The sequence below is a fragment of the Mustelus asterias genome, chromosome 22 (genome assembly GCF_964213995.1).
Source record: "Mustelus asterias chromosome 22, sMusAst1.hap1.1, whole genome shotgun sequence".
In the NCBI taxonomy this organism is placed as follows: Eukaryota; Metazoa; Chordata; class Chondrichthyes; order Carcharhiniformes; family Triakidae; genus Mustelus; species Mustelus asterias.
Genome location: NC_135822.1, coordinates 2,849,008 through 2,870,478, shown reverse-complemented (window position 1 = coordinate 2,870,478; position 21,471 = coordinate 2,849,008). Strand labels below are relative to the sequence as shown.

Below are 21,471 nucleotides of genomic sequence, written 5' to 3'. Positions count from 1 at the left end.
ACTGCTACCCCAGCACATGCCAGCACCTTGGGAGATGAAGGGAGAAGATGAAGAAAAATACAGCAAACCAAAAAGGAAATTGTGCCTATAAAATCACCCATTAACCTGGAGAAGTATCGTGAACTAGCAACACTGGATTCATTCAAATATTGACATTGGATTCATTCAAACATTATCCATTGTAGCCCCAAGCCAAAATTGTTAATGATCGGACTAATCTAATTGCTATAGTTCAGACAGAAATTACCATTTAGAAATTATTACCCATGTCCATGTGTACGTTTAATTTAATTATCCTGAATATTCATCTGCATCCAGCTGACTGCAATATTATTATAAGATGATTTGTGAGCTAAAATGAGATAAAAGTTTCTGCTATGCCATAACATCAATTTAATCAAAGATGGATATTTTCCTTACAAGAACTTTGTTTAATTTTGTACTTTTGATTATACAGGGCCTCCTTTGAACGTGGCCTTGGCTATAGAAGTTGCCAGTATTGACCATATATCGGAAGCTAATATGGTACTGTTTGCTCTTTCCTTGTTCAAAAGGGTGTACACATGATGCTTAAATTCTGTTTTAGTTCTGTTCATTGGCTGATATGTTGCCTGCAGCTTAACAAAATGAACTCTAGACTGCAATACAATAGCTCTGGGTGAGTACACGCCCAGTCCTTGTCAAACAAAACCTTTGTTGCCAAAGAGACAACAGGAAACAAAAATTTTTAAAACCCCGCATTAACATTATGGTATACCATGGTGGGTGGACTGATGCTTTAAGCTGCATCTGAATCTAATTAATATGCACTATTAACTACATTCTAAATCAGGCAGAACGCAAAGATGGAAAAGATAATGAGAGAACCAGGCAGCCATTATCACTTTCATAGAATCCCTACTGTGCAGAAGTAGGCCATTTGGCCCATCTAGTCTGCATCAACTCTCTGACAGAGCATCCCACCCAGGCCCTATTCCTGTAACCCCACATATTTACCCTGCTAATGCCCCTAACCTACACATCTTGGGACACTAAGGGACAATTTAGCATGGCCAATCCACCTAACCAACACGTCTTCAGACTGTGGGAGGAAACGTGGAGCCACCGTGCTGCCCTTACTTTCCAATACAAGTGCCAGGTAATGAACTTAAACGTGTCTGGAACTCGCCCTACTTTCTGTCCCAATTTTTGATATGATGCATTGTTAAAGGTTTCAACTCCAATAGGGAAGCCATATAAATATTTTCTCGGCAAGGGTGGCACAGTGGTTAGCACTGTTGCCTTACAGCGCCAGGCACCCAGGTTTGATTCCCAGCTTGGGTCACTGTCTGTGCGGAATTTGCACTTTCTCCCCATGTCTGCGTGGGTTTCCTCCGGGTGCTCTGGTTTCCTCCCACAGTCTGAAAGATGTGCTGGTTAGGTGCATTGGCCGTGCTAAATTTTCCCTCAGTGTACCCGAACAGGCGCCGGAGTGTGGCGACTAGGGGATTTTCACAGTAACTTCATTGCAGTGTTAATGTAAGCCTACTTGTGACACTAATAAATAAACTTTAAAACATCCCTCTTGCCATAATGTGCTCCTTTGTGAAAGTTTTAAAGTAAGTTTTATACAGACTGTCGACTGGTATTCTGTATGGTTTTGATTAACGGACATTATATATATATATATATATATATATACATGACAATGTGCTTTTTTCTTTAAGACAATGGCTAGCAGCTAATTTTTCAATTTCTGGAGACAGGAATGAGAACCCAGAGAGCTTCATTGAAATTGTCAGCTCTGAAATGAATAACTGATAGAGCTCTGCTTGTCCCCATCTTTAGGTCTTGCTTTTTTTTAAAAATGGCAATGTAATAAGGCAGATTGATGATACAGCTGCTTCCAGCCCAATGATTCCATCATTACTTTCGGACGGATTTGCTGACATCTGTGCACATACTTTAATTTGAGTAATAGACAATGGTGTTTCTGGTGTCCTGGTCAACATTTACCCATCAAAGCACGGAAGCAAATTATCCAGTCCTTTATCTCATCTGCTTCTGTGTGACATTTTGTCTATGAAAGTGATAATGGCTGCCTAATTCTCTCATTATCTTTTCCATCTTTGTGTTCTGCCTTATTTAGAGTCAAGTTAATCGCGCATATTAATTAGATTCAGATGCCGCTTAAAACATCAGTCCAAGGGACGGCACAGTGGTTCGCACTGCTGCCTCACAGCACCAGGGACCCGGGTTCAATTCTGGCCTCGGGTCACTGTCTATGTGGAGTTTGCACATTCTCCCCGTGACTGCATGGGTTTCCTCTGAGTGCTCTGGTTTCCTCCAAAGATGTGCAGGTTAGGTTGATTGGCCATGCTAAATTAACTCCAGTGTCAGGGGGATTAGTAGGGTAAATATGACTTGGTTACGGGAATAGGGCCTGGGTGGGATTGTGATTGGTGCAGACTCGATGGGCCGAATGGCCTCCTCTTGCACGGTAGGGATTCTATGATTCAAAGTAAATTGGCAGCCATATACCTACCAAACAATGGTGACGGAACCCTGTTCATTGGCTGTGAGATGTACTGAGGCCAGGAAAGGTGCTACTCATTGCAAGTTCTTTCTTAGTTTTGATAGGACATTAGCTTTATCCCTCTCCTGAAGTTACCGGGTGTACCTGTGTGAATCTAAACACCGAGCTATTGGTCTTTGTGGTCAAGGGCTATATTTATTCTGTGGTGTTTTTGAACTCAGCAGGATTTCCGGGGAGGTCAGTGGTGAGGGTTATAGCTGCAACAGACATTGAGCAGAAGTTTTCAAATAAAGTCTCAGGTTCTCATTGAAAACCAGTGTGTTTCTCTCCAGATCTTCTGATACTTTTCGTAAACAAATAGGAGGGGGCCTGTTTTGTGCCATCATTCTTGAGGTGGGGTGGGGCCTAAACATGCCAACAGGGCTGGGACCACAGAGATCGGGGGCGTCCTGATCTCAAAATGAAGAGACAGACCACCCCTCCCCCCCCCCCCCCCCCCCCCATCAATACAATATCCACCCCATCATAGAATTTTACAGCACAGAAGGAGGCCATTCAGCCCATTGTGTCTGCACTGGCTCCCAAAAGAGCTACCCAGCTAGTTCCATTATCTAACCCTATCTATAGGTAGGGACCATGGTGCCACGCCAACCTGGTAGTGCCAACCTGTACCAAGGGCGGACCCAGTGGGAGCCTCATGGGGGAGGGGGATTCATTTATTTGTGGGGGAGCAGATGAGGGAGCTGAGGTGCCGGTCATTGCTGGTTTTTTGGGGGGGGGGGGGTGGGCAGGGGTGCCAACATTGACTGTGTGGGTGGGAGGGGGGGGGGGGGTGAGGGGTGTATATGGACTCTGATTGCCAGGGGTGAATGCGGCTCTGATGTAGGGGGGTTGGAGGGGAGCCCCGAGACCTCCGTGGAGGGGTGGGGATGGTTACATTTGCTTTGATCGGGTGCTTTTTAAACATGGCACCCAGTCTCAGTGCCACCGAGCTTTGCTGGAGTGTTGAGGCCTCACCCCTCATCCTGACAGCGTGAAACATACCCAGCTGGGTTTTTTTTGTGACAGTGTAGTAATATCTGGAGGGAAACGCCACCGGTTTTCCCGCAGGAACCAACACTCTGCCATTGATTTGCCAACATTTCCTTTTCTGGGGAAGAGCATAACTAACTAGAAGCTGTTAACATAATTAAACTTCCCAAAGTGCTTCACAGGAGTGTTATAAAACTGAATATAACACCAAGCGACAAAAGGTGATATTGGGTCTGATGACCAAAACTTAGTCAAAGAAATCGGTTTTAAGACATCCCTTAAAGGAGAAGGACAAGGTGCAGAGAGGTGAAGTGAGGTGTTTCCAGAACTTGGGGCCTGGGTAACTGGGGAACCCGTAACCTTCTCCCCAGAGGCAAGAGTGCTACAAATTATAGAATCCCGACAATGCAGAAGAGGCCATTCAGCCCCTCGAATCTGCACTACTCGCTGGCAGTGTCTCTTACCCAGGGCCCCTCTCCCGCCCTATCCCTGTAACCCCACACATTTACCAATCATCCAACCTACACATCTTGGGACACTAAGGGGCAATTTAGCATGGCCAATTCACCTAACCTGCACATCTCTGTGGAGTGTGGGAGGAAACCGGAGTGCCCGGAGGAAACCCACACAGAGACGGGGAGAACGTGCAAATTCCACACAGAGTGTCACCCAAGGCTGGAATTGAACCCGGGTCCCTGTGAGGCAGCAGTGTGGGCCATTGTGGGCAGCATGGCGGCACAATGCAAACAAGCCCTATGGACCAGGCAGTAACTTTTTGAAAGGGCTATCCAGAAATTTCTGAAATGTAAACCAAACATTAAAAACTTTTTTCTTAAATGAAAGTTAATTTAATTTACTTGCTTCTGTAGATGGTATGGAGACATTGGTTAGGAACAATAAAATGTCTCACAACACCAGGTTTATTTGGAATCACAAGCTTTCGGAACGCTGCCCCTTTATCAAAATTCCAAATAAACCTGTTGGGCTTTAACCTGGTGCCTTCTTACTGTGTCCACCCCAGTCCAACGCCAACATCTCCACATCATTGGTTAGGAAGGTTTTCAATTTATGTTCATCAACAAAGCATACTTTAAAACTCAAGCCCCAATCTGTTCCCACTCTGAGCTCTGCCATTCAGCCAATGACAACACTTGTGCTGTGAGATCAGTAGTGTAGGTTTCAGTTCAGTGACTCAGAGGCACACAAGGAGCATCTTTCATCAGACTCCCTGCTGTGATATTAGTCGATTTCAGGCAGAACTTCATACTGATGCTGATGTCTTAATCTGCAGCGGCGATATGTGAATAATTCTATGTAATATTGGAAAAGATAATGAGAGAACAATGTCACTTTGCTCTTGTGTTGAGTATGTGTTTGGCAGTGCCAGTTGTTCGGTTAAAGAATCCCTCAGGGTTGCAGGCTAAAGTGGTAACACATATCAACCCTAAGAAAATTAAGTGCCATAAACCAAAAGAGAAAATGCTGGAAAATCTCAGCAGGTCTGGCAGCATCTAGAGGGGGAGAAAAGAACTGGTGTTTCGAGTCCAGATGACCCTTTGTCAAAGCTGATCTGGTTTCAGATCCCAGCATCTGCAGTAATTTGCTTTTATTTATTAAATTAATTGCCATATTGAGTTTCTTGATAAACAGAGAATCAAACACTAAATCCAAATTGGTTTGAATTCTGCACCTTCTAAATCATTTGGAAAGATCTGAATTTGTCCTGAATAAGAGCGGATATTCAAGCTGATCAAATGCTCATCAGAAAATTCTGTGATCCTCCAATCAATCCAGACTAATTTCAGTACGTGGCAAAAGTGTCACTGAGACGAGATTGAATTTCAGGAGACAAAATATTGCATGATGTAAACGAACATTAGAAGATTCTTTGAAAATAACACATGACACTGTGAAATTGGGAACAAAATTGTTTCTCCGCAGGAACCGCCTGACCTGATGAGTGTTTCCAGCGTTTTGTATTTTTGCTACAATGCAGTTATGACACTGAGGTAACTGCCGTAGTGACCTTGTTTAGAAAATTCTGTTCAAAGTAGGTTCTATTCAGTAAACAATACCAACATAGGTTCACCCGTGTTTCAAAAACCTTTACAGATAGCTAATGATTCAAACAACTATTGTGCGGGGAAGATCTTCCTCAAATTCCATCAATTTTCTGGTAGAACAGCAGTAGAAAATGCGATGGGAACCTATCCCACTGAAACTTTGGCTGACTTCTCCGGCTGTTCGCACCCACTGCTGCTGCCGGCGAGGACGGGGAATTTGGTGCTCAGACAAATCTCCATTCCCGGCAGCGAAACTGGAGAATCCCGGCTGCGAGTGAGGTTGGAGAATCCAGCCCTTTTTGTCTATTTCTGGCCACATAATCATCTCCTGTTGTGGTTTTCCCCTGGGCATCAGAGGTGTCCATTCAAAAGAAGTCAAAACCAAATAAGAAAAAACGAATTGCATCGATGTAGCACTTTTCCCATCCACCAGTTGTCACAGAAAGCTTTAGATCCAAGGAAGTAGTTTTGAAGAATGGTCACTGTTGTAAAATAGGAAATGTGGCAGCCAATTTGTACAGTGCAAGCTCTTTTCTGATGTTGATTGAGGGATAAATATTGACCAGGACATTGGGGTAACTCCCCTGCAATTCAACGAAATAGTGCCATGGGATCTTCCACATCCACCCAAAACGGCAGGTGAAGCCTCAGTCTCTCGGGAAAGGCAGTACCTCCAACCGTGCAGCACTCTGTCAGTCCTGCATTGGTGGCAGCCTTGATTTTGTGCTCAAGCCCTGGAGTGAGACTTGAATCCAGACGAGAGAGCTACCCACTAAGCCACTGGCTTCTCCAATTATGTACATTATGCTATCAATATTTCCATGGTACCATTGGATTCTAGTAATGTTAGCACCTTACTGATGTCCAGCATAACTAGGGTCAACGTAGCCTTTCAAAAATGAACCCAACCACAGCACAATACAATCCCCCTTCCTTGCCCCACCGGGGGGCTTCATGCTGGATCCAGGAAAAGCTTTACTCCAGCCTGGAACCAGACAGGATCAGACAGGTATATAAAAATTAACATTTTACTATCAAGTTTCTGAAATGGTCCCAGGTTGAAGAGGAAAATCTCCATCAAACAATGGAATACATCCAGTCTTGTAACGACTGGACTTTGGGTTCTCTGGGTTTCCTCCCAAAGTCCAAAGATAGGCAGCACGGTAGCACAGTGGTTAGCACTGCTGCTTCACAGCTCCAGGGACCTGGATTCGATTTCTGGCTTGGGTCACTGTCTGTGTGGAGTTTGCACATTCTCCTCATGTCTGTGTGGGTTTCCTCCGGGTGCTGCTGTTTCCTCCCACAGTCCAAAGATGTGCGGGTTAGGTTGATTGGCCATGCTAAAATTGCCCTTAGTGTCCTGGGATGTGTAGATTAGAGGGATTAGTGGGTAAATATGTAGGGATATGGGGGTGGGGCCTGGGTGGGATTGTGGTTGGTGCAGACTCGATGGGCCGAATGGCCTCTTTCTGTACTGTAGGGTTTCTAAGATTCTAAGATGTGTGGGTTAAGTGGATTGGCCATGATAAATTGACCCTAGCGTCAAAGATTAGCAGGGTAAATATGTGCAGTTACAGGAATAGGGCCTGTGTGGGATTGTGGTCGGTGCGGACTCAATGGGCTGAATGCATCCTGCACTGTAGGGATTCTATGTTTAGAACCATAGAACCATAGAAAATTACAGCTCAGAAACAGGCCTTTTGGCCCTTCTTGTCTGTGCCGAACCATTTTATGCCTAGTCCCACTGACCTGCACTTGGACCATATCCCTCCACACCCCTTTCATCCATGAACCCGTCCAAGTTTTTCTTAAATGTTAAAAGTGACCCCGCATTTACCACCTTATCCGGCAGCTCATTCCACACTCCCACCACTCTCTGCGTGAAGAAGCCCCCCCCTAATATTCCCTTTAAACTTTTCTCCTTTCACCCTTAACCCATGCCCTCTGGTTTTTTTCTCCCCTAGCCTCAGCGGAAAAAGCCTGCTTGCATTCACTCTATCTATACCCATCAAAATCTTATACACCTCTATCAAATCTCCCCTCAATCTTCTACGCTCCAGGGAATAAAGTCCCAACCTATTCAATCTCTCTCTGTAACTCAGCTTCTCAAGTCCCGGCAACATCCTTGTGAACCTTCTCTGCACTCTTTCAATCTTATTTACATCCTTCCTGTAACTAGGTGACCAAAACTGTACACAATACTCCAAATTCGGCCTCACCAATGCCTTATATAACCTTACCATAACACTCCAACTTTTATACTCGATACTCCGATACTCCGATTTATAAAGGCCAATGTACTGTTTAATTTGTTCACCAATGATCTGTTTTGTCCTTTTCAACAACCCAATAAGGGATTTGCAAAAGGATTGTGTGAAATTATTGTTATAAATAAAGATAAATTTGTTGATGTGAATGTCTGAGAGGATCAAACTATTACCCGGAGAATTGACATTCCTGTGTTTCTACTGTTGCCTTTGTCAGGATTATACAATGACAGTTTTCCTACGGCAAATCTGGAAAGATGAACGGTTGTCTTATAATCGCACTAACAAGACCCTGGGATTGGACAGTCGGTTTGTGGATAAGCTGTGGTTACCAGACACATACATAGTGAATGCAAAGTCAGCTTGGTTTCACGATGTTACAGTGGAAAACAAACTTATCCGGCTTCAGCCAGATGGAGTCATATTATACAGCATCAGGTGGGATTAGATGTATCTTTCAGCAGTTAGTACCGAATGGATATGTGTATAGCTTTAGAATCAGAGTACTGGTGTGGATAATTTTGTGAATCTGTGCTGCTAGCACATTGAGTACCTTTCCCTGATCATTCTGCCGATTCTATCCTGGAGGTTCTGATGTGTTTCCAGTGACGGAGTCTTAACTGACTTGTAAAAAGACTGCTTCTGTGTGGAACCTATTCGCCAATGTTCTGTTTGCAGACTATAAATTCCAGGAATTTATGAACAATTTGGACACCTCCCTTAGCCTTGTCATGGTAAATAGGATGATTGACCATTTTATAACAACAGGAATCTTTTATCATGTTTTCGACTAACTCATTATTCTGCTCAGTAAGTAGTCTCACAACACCAGGTTAAAGTCCAACAGGTTTATTTGGAATCACGAGCTTTTGGAGCACTGCTCCTTCATTTGGTGAGTCCAGGACTCGGAGCAGCGCTCCGAAAGCTCGTGATGCCACATAAAGCTGTTGGACTTTAACCTGGTGTTGAGAGACTTCTTACTGTCACCACCCCAGTCCAATGCCGGCATCTCCACATCATATTCTGCTGCCAGGGTGCAGTTGCATTTAAACTGACCTGTCCATATAATCTAACTGTTGCCTATACAGAACATTCTGAGTTCAGTTGCACGTTGTGTGGAAGGTTAACAGACAGGCGGTTGCTTGGAAACTTACAGTTTTGGGTCAGAAAGACCCAGCATAAATTGACTTTGTACTTTGACACTTTGCAACATGACATCTGCAGTGTGATATTCGACATGTGGTGGACTCAAATTTATAAGCATATGTCCCATGGAATTACTCAGAATGAATCACAGGTTAGAATCATCAGTCTAACCCCGGATTGCTTTGTCTTTGCCAGAATTACTTCCACAATTGCTTGTGACATGGATCTCACCAAATACCCAATGGATGAGCAGGAATGCATGCTGGATCTGGAAAGTTGTGAGTTTATTTTATTACCAAGCACTAAGTGCCCTCTTCTGAGTTAATCTCGCTCTGCATCACTACCTGTGGGAGCTGTGTAATATTGGTGAACTGTAGAAGGGTTGGTGAGAGGTTTAGTGAAGCTGTACTGAGGGTTAATGAGGAATGTGTTGGAAGATTAGTGTAGGGTGCGGTTGAGAGTTAGGGGCAGATTTTGGCCATCAAGGGGGCTTGTCTCATTTTAAAAAGGTACCCCTAATTGTAAGCTTTTCTCTGCAAGGTCAGTGGGTGGAGTTGGAGCCTGTCCCCAATCCCAAAAGTGGGTGCTAGGAGGACATGGGTGGGTGAGTGCCAAGTTATCAGTGGATACAATAACTTTTTATTGGATTTGTCTGACAAAAATGCACCATAAAAGCATGTTATTTGAGGATGATATGATTGTGATGCAAATTCCTCGCACACTTCTGCTCCTTAACTGTTGGGACAGCTCTTTTACATTTGTATATCTTTGTCACTGCATCAGAGGCTAACCAGTTAACTGAGGACAGGGTAAGAATGTTACGGGCTACCCTTTCCACCCTCAGGAGAAGCGAGATAGACAGAGCCCATTATAAAGTGAATGTTGGTTCCTAATACTCTTGAGGGTGGTTACTGATAGTTTGGGAACAGAATGTGTGATAAAGAGTGGGGTTGAAGTAATGCACAGGTTCTGTTGGTTAAATCAGTTGCGCACAGATGAGAAATATTCAGAGTTGCACAAGGAAGTCAAAGATTCGTTGATGGTATTTCTACAAGTGTTACATTCTAACTGATTTGATGTTTATTCTTTCAGATGGCTATTCGGCTGATGATATTGTCTATAATTGGTCGGACAATCAGGATCAGATACATGGACTGGACCAAATTCAGTTGGCTCAGTATACAATAACCAACTATTATTTCGTCACAGAGATGACAAATTTCAAATCAGGTAAGCATCAAATTTGGTAAAATATGATGGGTGAAGGAGAATAATGAACATGTATCTGTGAGTGCTAGCACCTTCTGGGACAATGGCCAATGTCTGAGCAATTCTTTATGGTCTTTGGAATTGGATGAGAGGGACAGTAATTATAATTAATGTTGCAGTCTAATTGTGACACAGTGACTGAAAGGGAGAAATTCTGTAAATGTTCAATGTGTTTTCTGTAGCTATTCGGGGTATGAGGGTCAGGAACATCAGACACCTTTACAGAATAAGATTGCAACAAAGCTGCTGTCAGAGACTGGCATTACAATAATACCCAATAGCATAGCCACTTACCTGAGTTGTTTTCTCATGTGACCTTTCCTCACAGGATGGACTTCAGCACTTATAATATGAAAGGTTTTTTGTGTTTTTAACATATATTCTGTGATAATAACTCCCAATTTATAAATCTGTATCCAAAGTTTATCCAGCTGTGGGATGACCTTAGTCAACTCTATGGACCCTATTTTACCATTTTCATTCTAAGGGCTGAATCTGGGTGTGATTCAGATCCGACTTGGAAACCTGCTCCCCGGCGCCCCCACATGCACTCAGCCTGAAAACAGAATTGCAGGTCTGAATCGCGCTGTGGGCGGGGCTTATCACACCCAAAATGCTGCTCCGATTGGAGCTGTGAACCGCGCATGCGCAGTAAAAAACAATTTGAAAATCGCTCCTGTCAAATTGCTCCCAGGCCGGATAAAGTGGCCCGGGAGCGATGGCCCCCACAGACATCACCCCACCTCCACAACATAACTGTCCCCCTTATTCACCGACCCTCCTACCACCCAGACCGATCATGACCCCCTAACACCTTCCCCCCCCACCGATCGCTTGCCATGTGGCGGCAGATGCCCCCCCCCCCACCACCTGAGAACAATCTGGCCTCCCTCCTCCCCCCCCACCCCCACCAGAGAATGATCTGGCCTCCCTCCTCCTTCCACCTCCCCTCACCAGAGAATGATCTGGCCTGCCTACCCCCCCCCCCCCCGCCCCCCCCCCCCCGCCCCCCCCCACCATCACTGATCTGAGTTAGAGAGCTATTGGAAGCTCAGAACTTATCTCTTCAGAAGCTGGAGCACCTGAAACAGACCCTTGCCGAGTATGTCTGTTTCGTGTTGAATCTGGACGGGCGAATGCGATGGTAAAGGGAGAAGTGCCAATAAGTTTGGGCGTCCAGCTCACTAAGTCAATTTAAATGCATGCAAATGCATTTATATTGACGTTGCGCCCGTTTTGGGCGCAGTGCCGATCGCGGCTATGTTTGGGCCTTGGTAAAGTGGGAGTCTGCGCGGATGCGGGAGCGTGCTGTTCACCTCACGCCCGACTTTACCTCGTTTTTGTGCCTGAAAACGGGCGCGACGCAATGGTAAAATCAGGCCCTACATCTGAACTTCTTTGACTTATTTTCTTCTTATAAATTGGGAGTTATTATCACAGGAGTCGGCAAATGTGCGTTAAAATCACACATCTGAGTAGATTTGGAACCACTAAACGTGCTTTTGAATTTAAATTTTCTCTCTGGCATTCATGCTTTCTTTGGAAATATGGAGGACATTTGACTACATTTGTGTGAAAGGAATTTTTCTCCTTTTATCCTCTCTCTGTTTCCCGATTTTCTCCTGAAGGCACAACCACGGCTGAAGTATCGCTCCATGGATTGAAGTTGTTCTCTGGTGCTCCTCTGTTGTTTGTGGAAATGGCGAGAATGTGCTTGGCTCACACACACTGACCATTTCCAATCTAAAATGGCAATCGGGCTCTGAGGACTCCGATTTGCACCTTGAATTAAATCAACTGCCCAAAACAGACAGATGCCAAAGGCCCCTTTCAGAATGGCGCCGACTGCATCGTCAAGATTAATGGGGGGGTGGGGGGAGAGTAAGGTGTCACTTTAAGTGTTACCATCCCTGATGTAAGTTAAAATCAAGCCCATGATTAATATTGCAGTAGTAAACACACTAAAATATCAGGAATGTTTCTACTATTAATGTCAGTCACAAACTATTGCCTTAGACACTTTAATACAAATTGTTAGTCCTTTTTATTTCAGTACTTTTGTGTTTTCCCTATTATTTTATAATTTGCCTTCACTATCCCATCCCATCTACTCCAATTTGATTTGTTCATCTCTCTCTTTGCTAGTTTGTAAGTTTATAAAATGTTTAACTTGCCATTTGCTGCTCCATCTGTCTGATTTGTATATTTTTCCCAACGGAAGAAGGTGGAAGAGAGAATGCCCGGGATGCGGGGGGTCCTTAATTATGCTGGCTGCTTTTCCGAGGCAGCGGGAAGTGTAGACAGAGTCAACGGATGGGGGGCTGGTTTGCGTGATGGACTGGGCTACATTCACGACCCTTTGCAGTTTTTTGCAGTCTTGGGCAGAGCAGGAGCCATACCAAGCTGTGATATAACCAGAAAGAAAGCTTTCTATGGTACATCTGTAAAAATTGGTGAGAGTCGTAGCGGCCAAATTTTCTTAGCCTCCTGAGAAAGTAGTTGGTGGGCTTTCTTAACTATAGCACGGTGTGGAGAGACCAGGACAGATTGATCTGGACACCTAGAAACTTGAAGCTCTCGACCATTTCCACTTCATGCCCATTGATGTAGACAGGGACATGTTCTCCTTTACGTTTTCTGAAGTCGATGACAATCTCCTTCATTTTGTTGACATTGAGGGAGAGATTATTGTCGCTGCACCAGTTCACCAGATTCTCTATCTCATTCCTGTACTCTGTCTTGTCATTGGTTGAGATCCGACCCACTACGGTGGTGTCGTCAGCAAACTTGAAAATCAAGTTGGAGGGGAATTTGGCCTCACAGTCATAGGTGTATAAGGAGTGTAGCAGGGGGCTGAGAGCACAGCCTTGTGGGGCACCGGTGTTGAAGATGATCATGGAGAAGGTATTGTTGCCTATCTTTACTGATTGCGGTCTGTGGGTTAGGAAGTTCAGGATCCAGTCACAGAGGGAGGAGCCGAGGCCCAGGCCATGGAGTTTGGAGATGAGTTTCGTGGGAATAATGGTGTTGAAGGCTGAGCTGTAGCCAATAAATAGGAGTCTGACATAGGTGTCCTTGTTATTTTGTTAATTTTGGATCTTGACCCAGTTTAGGAACAATCATGTTTACCAGTGTGCCAGGTGAAGGGGTTGATGAATTTGGGTCTTTATTTCACTCCTTCAATTCAATAGCGTACAGTTTTTAATTCCACTGATCACAGATGCCATCCCAGTTTATGAATAACTGTTTGAATATTGAGCCTTCGTGCTCTTATTACAACAAAAACATACAAATATCCACTCCATAACTGCAGAGATTCCACTCTGTTTTTACCTAACGTTGGCATGTCCACATTGAGAAACCATCATGGGCTCTGATACCCAAACAACTTTCAATCTTCTGGGCAGCTAAAACATTTCAAATATCCCATAACTGTCTGGGATCTTGATTTGTGTTCTTCATCTGAACTTAGAAACTCTTTGATATAAACTGTTGCCAAATGGAGAATTGTAGTGTAGTGTTCCAAGTGTTCAATTGTTCTGTGTTTGATTATGTGAGTCTGACAACTGATTTATGCTAACTGTGCTTGCTGGGTTAATCCTGGGTGTGGGCTCAGAGCTTTCGTCGACAGAGAAGTTACTCGGAGCAGGGAAGCCGTAAGCATGAGAGCAGGCGTTTTGTCATTGTAGAGATATGTTAAAGTATTATAGATAAACCAGGTGCAGATTTAGAGACTAGCTTAATCTCTGCATTGCTTAAATCAAAGGAATAAATATACAACACCTAGAATCAGCTAACTGGAGGATATAGTTTAAGTATTTAATCTGTTATCTGTCTAGTATTAAGACCATGGGGCAAAAAGGCCAAGGCTTTTGCAGCATTGATCACTGCCTCATAAAACACAGAAGATCCAAACAGAAAGAAGTCTCACAACACCAGGTTAAAGCCCAACAGGTTTATTTGGAATCACGAGCTTTCGGAGCGCTGCTCCTTCATCAAGGGAGTGGCACTGCCTGCTGATGAAGGAGCAGCGCTCCGAAAGCTCGTGATTCCAAATAAACCTGTTGGACTTTAGCCTGGTGTTGTGAGACTTCATACTGCACCCACCCCAGTCCAACGCCGGCATCTCCATATCATGATCCAAACAGAGGAAGGAAAACAGAGTTAAAATAGGAACAGTCAGACTGAAGGCACAAAAAAGATCGAGAAAACAATCTTTATCCTTGGTCTTTTATTAGAGTTCTGGCAAATTCACGGGAGGTTCAGTTCATCCAAACTGTCTAATCCATTAAGCAGCTGGCTCGCGCAGAGGGATTTAATTAAACAACAACAAACAGCAAGATTTATTTTGTTATTTATCTGCAGAAACAGATTCATGCCAGTCCAGGCCATTTTCTTCTTGGTTCATTCTTCTGCCCTCATTTTCTGTCCCTTTCTCATGTAGACATTGGGGCCGGAACTGTATAAACTTGGCTGTTTTTTCACACCTCGCCCTCTGCGGAGTGCCTGAAACTTACTGTATCTGGTGGAACCTCACAACCAAACCCGACTCAGTCAACAAACAGCAGTTAGACACCCCAGCAGTGGGAATACCCCACTGCTTTCTAACCTACTTCAGTTTAGTTGATTCACTGCCACATTTAGAGTTAAAACTGCAGCCTACCTGGGCCTGTGTAACTTTGTCCCATCCTCAGTGCTGTCTTTAGCTGTTGGGTCACTGAGTGCTGTGGAGAACTTCCAGCGGTCTCCCCAGATTCCCTATTGGAGCTAGTACTGGAAGCAGAGTCCATAATAGTTTCTAGAAAAAGAGTGTGGATAAATAATTGAGAAGGATCTATTTTCTGGAGAAGGGGAAAGGAATGTGTTGGAGTGAATGGTTCTGTCAGGATTCCAGCACCAACACACACAAGCTCAGAGAAGGAAATCTGGATTCATTCTTTGTTGTTCCTCCAGCGGGTCAGTTTCCACGGCTAAGTCTTCATTTCCAGTTGCGGAGGAATCGAGGCGTTTACATCATTCAGTCGTACATGCCTTCCATCTTGCTGGTAGCAATGTCCTGGGTATCGTTCTGGATCAGCCAGTCAGCAGTGCCTGCACGCGTTTCCTTAGGTGAATATACTCGACTTTGACTTTCAAAACCAATTGACAGTTCACTTTTGATCCTATTGTTCATTCTTCATGTTTGTATATGTGAGTCCTTTAAAAATACTTCAGCACAATAGAGGGTCTGGAGAAGGGGAGGGGAATGTGTTGGAGTGAATGGTTCTGTCAGGATTCCAGCACCAACACACACAAGCTCAGAGAAGGAAATCTGGATTCATTCTTTGGTGAGATACTTCTTTTAGGATGAAATGTTAAATTGAAGCTGTATCTGCCACCTTTTTTATTATTCATTTGTGGGACATGGGCATCGCTGGCTAGGCCAACATTCATTGCCTCTCCCTAGTTGCCCTTGAGAAGTGGTGGTGAGCTGCCTTCTTGAATTGCTGCAGTCAATGTGTTATGGGTTGACCCACAATGCCGTTAGGGAGGGAATTGCAGGATTTTGACCCAGTGATCATGAAGAAACGGCGATATATTTCCAAGTCAGGATGGTGAGTGACTTGGAGGAGAACTTGTTGGTGACGGTATTCCCAGGTATCTGTTGCCCTTGCCCTTCTAGATGGAAGTGGTTGTGGGTTTGGAAGGACAGTGAATGTTCAAGGACCCTGTGTGAAGCAGAGCAGTGAATTTTTCCGAGAATCTGGTAAACAGCTGTCCCTCAACCAAATATAATGATCTCACTTTTAGGGAGCTTGTGTTGCGCAGATTGCTGCCGTGTCTCCTTACATTACTGACCATACTTCAATTGCACCTCACTGTAAAGTGCTTTGTGACGTGCTAAGTTCCTGAAAGGCACTGTATAAACATGCTGTAACACAGCTTTGACGTGTGATCATTGTGAGGGCTGCTTCTCGCTGGGATTTCTCAATCACAGAATCCGCCCCACAGTCTCCAATCTCACAGTTTGTTCTGAGTCACTTTGCAAAAATATTGCATCTTTAATAACCAAAGCGCTAATGCAAGATTTGTTCAGTTTAAGAAATCTGAAACGGGTGCAGGAATATGCCTTATGGTCCCTCGAACCTGCTCCCCAATTCACACTAAGATTGGTGTGCCAGCCAGGTTGCATTTCTTGACTTTGAGAACATTAGGTGGATGTCTAGAAGTACAAGGGACAGAGTAAAATGTTAACCTGGGGTACAACTGTCCGGGAAACCTCGAGAGGAATGAGGTGCAGCATCTTTGCACCATGATGTTTTGGTTATAAGAGAATTGGAAGCTGAGCGTTTGCAGTTAAGTTTGCTTAATGAAGTTCTTTAGATTTAAATAAGAGAGTTAATATTTGAAATTAGAAGGAATTTGTTTTCCCTCGAGTGGGGAATATGTGGAACATTGGAAATAGGCGCAGGAGTCAACCCCTCGAGTCTGCTCCGCCATTCAATTAGATCACGACTGATTTTCTACCTCAACGCCATTTTCCCGCACTATCCCCAGAATCCCTTTGATATCTAGAAATCTATCACTCTCAGTCTTCAACATATTCAATGACTGAACCTTCACAGCCCTCTGGGGTAGAGAATTCCAAAGATTTACTATCCTCTGACTGAAAAGATTCCTCATCTTGGTCTTGATTGGCCTGTCCCTTTTTCTGAAACTGTGTACCCCAGCCAGGGGAAACATCCTTCCTGTATCTACCTTGCACAATCCTGTAAGAATTTTATATGTGTCAATGGGATCACCCCTCATTCTTCTAAACTCTGGAGAACAGAGGCCCAATCTCCTCAATTTCTCCTCCGAGGGCAATTCTGCCATCTCCGGGATCAGTCTGGTGAACCTTTGTTGATCTCCTTCTGTGACAGGTATATCCTTCTGAGGCAAGGAGACCAAAACTGTACACAATACATCAGGTGTGATCTTACAAAGCTCTATACAATTGCAGCAAGACATCTTCACTCCTGTACTCGAATCCTTTTGCAATAAAGGCCAACATGTCATTTGTCCTCCTAATTGCTTGCTGCACCTGCCCTCGCTTTTAGTGACTCATGTACAAGGACCTCCAGATCCCCTTGGACATCAACACTTTCCAACCTCTCACCATTTGAGAAATAATCTGTATTTGTTTTACTTACCAAAGTGGGTAACTTCACATTTCTTTCCACGTGATATTCCATCGGCCATGTTCTTGCCCACTCATTTAGTCTGTCTAAATCGTCTTGAAGTCTCTTTGCATCTTCCCCACAACTCACATTCCCATCTAGTTTTGTGTCATCAGTAAATCTGGAAATATCACATGTGGTCCCTGCATCTAAATCATTGACTCAGATTGTGAATAGCTGGAGCCCAGGCACTGATCCTTGTGGTTCCCCAGTAGTCACAGCCTGCCAACCTGAGAATGGTCCATGTATCTCCACTCTCTCTTTCCTGTTCATAATCCTCAATCCATGTCACTATTTTACCCACTAACTCATGTGCTCTAATTTTGTTTACTCTCCTCTTGTGTGGAATCCTTCTGAAAATCCAAATACACCACATCCCCTTCTCTACTATGTCGCTTACATCCTTAAAGAAACTCCAACAGGTTTGTCAAACATGATTTCCCTTTCATAAACTCATGTTGACTCTGCCCAATCCTACCATTTATTTTCTGAATGTTCAGTTATCAGATCCTTTATAAAGGATTCGAGCATTTTCCCTCCCACTAACATCAGACGAGCAGGTTTGTACTTCATTGTTTTCTCTCTCCGTTTTTTTAAGTAGTGGGGTTACATTTGCTACTTTCCAATCTGCAGAAATCATTCTAAAATCTGTAGAATTTTGGAAGATGATCAACTAAACCTAGAACATTTCTATGTGGAATATGATTTTTTAATATATCTTATAGATGAGGAAATGTCCAAGCATTCCCACCATAAAGCTCTAGATGGTGGAAATTAGGATCCAGAATTTGACACAGAATCAGCATGCTGCATTTTTGGCCCATCAGTAAAATTAATTGATATCAATGATAAAACATGCCTTCGGGTTATGAAACTTGACATCTCCAACTGTGTACCCATTATATTTTTTATTCGTTCATGGTGATGTGAGCGTTTACTGCCTACCCCTAATTGACCTTGAACTGAGTGGCTTGCTAGGCCCTTTCAGAGGGACAGTTAAGAGTCGACCACGTTGCTGTGGGTCTGGCATCACACATAAGCCAGACTGGGTTAAGATGGCAGATTTCCTTCCCTAAAAGGCATTAGTGAACCAGATGGCTTTTTACGACAATCAAATCATGGTCATCATTAGACTTTTAATTCCAGATTTTTATTGGATTCAAATTTCACCATGGTGGGATTTGAAACCAGGGCATTGCGCTGGATCTCTGGTCCAGCGACAATACCACTGTGCCACCACCTCTCCGAGGGTATAACTCTGAGCCAGGAGTGCTAATTATCACACCATTTAAAATTATTTGGAGGTTGTAACATGGACATTCTGGAGGGTAGGAGAGAGACTCAGTTTACTTTTTGAATGGAGGAACACAACTTTTGCAGGTGTTTTTTCCCTGGCTGAAGGGAAATGGTTGGGATTAGAGTTCTTGTTAGAAAAGATCGTGATTTAATAATCTGCCACTTGCAATGGACACGCTTGAGAAGCTGTGGGTTGCAAGGAAAGTCATGGACTCAACACGAGTGAAAAGACTTTAAAGTTTAAAGTTTATTTGTTAGTGTCACAAGTAGGCTTACATTAACACTGCAATGAAGTTACTGTGAAAATCCTCTAGTTGCCACACTCCGGTGCCTGTTTGGGTACACTGAGGGAGAATTTAGCACGGCCAATGCACCTAACTCGCACATCTTTCGGATTGTGGGAGGAAACCGGAGCACCCAGAGGAAACCCACACAGACACCAGGAGAATGTGCAGACTCCACACAGACAGTGACTCAAGCTGGGAATCGAACCTGGGTCCCTGTCGCTGTGAGGCAGCAGTACTAACCACTGTGCACCATGCCCCCCCCCCCTTAATGAAAGCGTTGAATTCTGGAATCAGCCCGCAAGTCTTTGAAAGAGATTGGTTGAAATGGCAGAACAACCCTTTCTTGCTGCTTGATTTAAAATATTCTGATGCAAACATTACACAGCTGATTAAAGCTTCGTAAACAGATCAATTCTGTAGCAAGAAACATGGTCTAACAACACATCCCATCACCTCAAATGGCAGATTCATTTTAACTTATTTATTCCAGGTATCACAACAGTATTGACCATGACAACACTGATGATCAGTGCAAGGAAATCTCTACCCAGAGCCTCTGCTATTAAAGCACTGGACGTGTATTTCTGGATCTGCTATGTCTTTGTCTTTGCCGCTCTCGTTGAGTATGCTTTTGCCCACTTCAATGCAGACTACATGAGAAAGCAGCGTGCCAAAATTAAAGCAAATAAATCATGTGTGGAGGTGAGTGGTCAATGTAACAGAGCACTGAATTAGATCAAAGAGTAAATACACATTTTAGACTGAGATTGTGATGCCATATCTGGGTCTGAAACAGTTTCAACTGATTTAAGTCTGAGATCAAGCCTTGATGAAAATTTTAACAAATGTCTCCTCTTTCCCTGAAGATGGTGCTGTAAGCTACCTATGCACCACCCCGGAACCCCCTCACAGGATACTACATTATTGTAATGTCCTAACTGTTAGGGGTTGTAGGTTTTAACAAAAGGATATGGTTTGTACACATAGAAACAAGGTAACAACAATAGCTGTGTTCTAGGATCTCTTGCCTCTACAGAGTACATTCTGAAACTAAAACAGCAATCTGCGCAACACCCTAATAACATCATCATCAAATCATGTGATCAGCTCTTAAAGGAATCTGCAACCACTTAAATAAATAACAATAAATAATAATGTTCAGGAGTGGAAACCTTCACTGACTTTTCTCCTCTTTATACCAGGGATACTGAAGGGAATGATAGCTAATTTTGGCTTGTGCTGCTATAGGAGTATTAAGAATACAGGGCAAAGAACAAATCTGAAAACATTTGACTGTAGTTTGTCTGGTGCAGCCTGAGCCACACAATGAACAACCACCTGAATCACTGGGGAAGCCCAAACATTCATTTATTGATAGTTGAGATTATCAATATATTTGATAGTTATTCTTTTGGTGAATTCCACAAATTTCAGCCTATTTATGCTTGTGGTGTTTGTGCTTCTTGTAGGCAATTAAGAGAAACGGAAAGGACGCAATAGTCCTATTCTCCTTGTCAGCAGCTGGGGTGAACCAGGAATTGCTGATGTCCAACAGACTGCACCGGGCTCATCGGATTCTCCATGGAGATGAGATTGAAACTGGGAAGACAAGAGCAAAGAAGCACAGCCCAAAGCCGAAGAAAAAGCCTTCACTGAAGTCCGTATTCAAACCTATTGATTCTGACACCATCGATATATATGCAAGAGCCGTCTTTCCAGCTGCCTTCGCAGCTGTCAATGTCATCTACTGGGTTGCTTATACCATGTGAATGGGCTGCAGACTGGAAACTGGCCCCATCACTGTATTGTACAGGGAGGCACTAAGTGTACAAGAATATAGAACACGTGCATGATGCCAGAATTCCAGAGCCTTGGATCTGGATGCTTTGATATGCCAAGGAAACCTTTGATAAATGTGTATAAATACTAAACAATGAAGTGTGATTAATGCCTGGCGTGGAATTATCCGTCCTCCGTTATCCTTCGTCTATTGGTCCTTGCCCTCAACAACCTTAATGTCTTAAAAATGGGATTAAATCAACAGATCATCTGATGTGAAGATGCAAACAATCTGTACCCTGGAAATAATAAAGCTCATTTAACTGAAGTGTTGGACTGTTTATATATTTGCTCTGCTACCTGACAATTGGCTAGGAAGTTGTGAGATTTTCCTCCATTTTGAGACATTTGCACGTATGGTGGGCGGGGGGGGGAGGGAGGGGGGGGCGGGGGGGGAGGGCAGGGGGAGGGGGCAGGGGCGATTCTCCCAAAAGTGCTGAATTGGTGGGAAAACTGGTCTAGATCACGACTGTTTTTCCAGTGCAGGTTCAGACTCGAATCTCTGCACTCGATGCACTGCAGAGGTCCCAATTTTGAATAGCATTAAAAACCAGGGGG

At 43.8% G+C, this 21,471-nt stretch overlaps 1 protein-coding gene across 1 annotated transcript in view; it reads left to right on the top strand.

Moving 5' to 3' along the window:
• Positions 1 to 21,179, top strand: part of gabrd (gamma-aminobutyric acid type A receptor subunit delta) — a 57,392-nt gene extending 36,213 nt beyond the window's left edge. Inside the window, exons 3-9 of the mRNA XM_078238627.1 lie at positions 458 to 525; positions 8,095 to 8,315; positions 9,219 to 9,301; positions 10,116 to 10,253; positions 15,246 to 15,401; positions 19,565 to 19,776; positions 20,544 to 21,179. Of these exons, the coding sequence (XP_078094753.1) occupies positions 458 to 525; positions 8,095 to 8,315; positions 9,219 to 9,301; positions 10,116 to 10,253; positions 15,246 to 15,401; positions 19,565 to 19,776; positions 20,544 to 20,843 (1,178 nt within the window). The 3' untranslated portion in view covers positions 20,844 to 21,179. The remainder of the gene's footprint in view (positions 1 to 457; positions 526 to 8,094; positions 8,316 to 9,218; positions 9,302 to 10,115; positions 10,254 to 15,245; positions 15,402 to 19,564; positions 19,777 to 20,543) is intronic.
• The last annotated feature ends 292 nt before the right edge of the window (positions 21,180 to 21,471 follow it).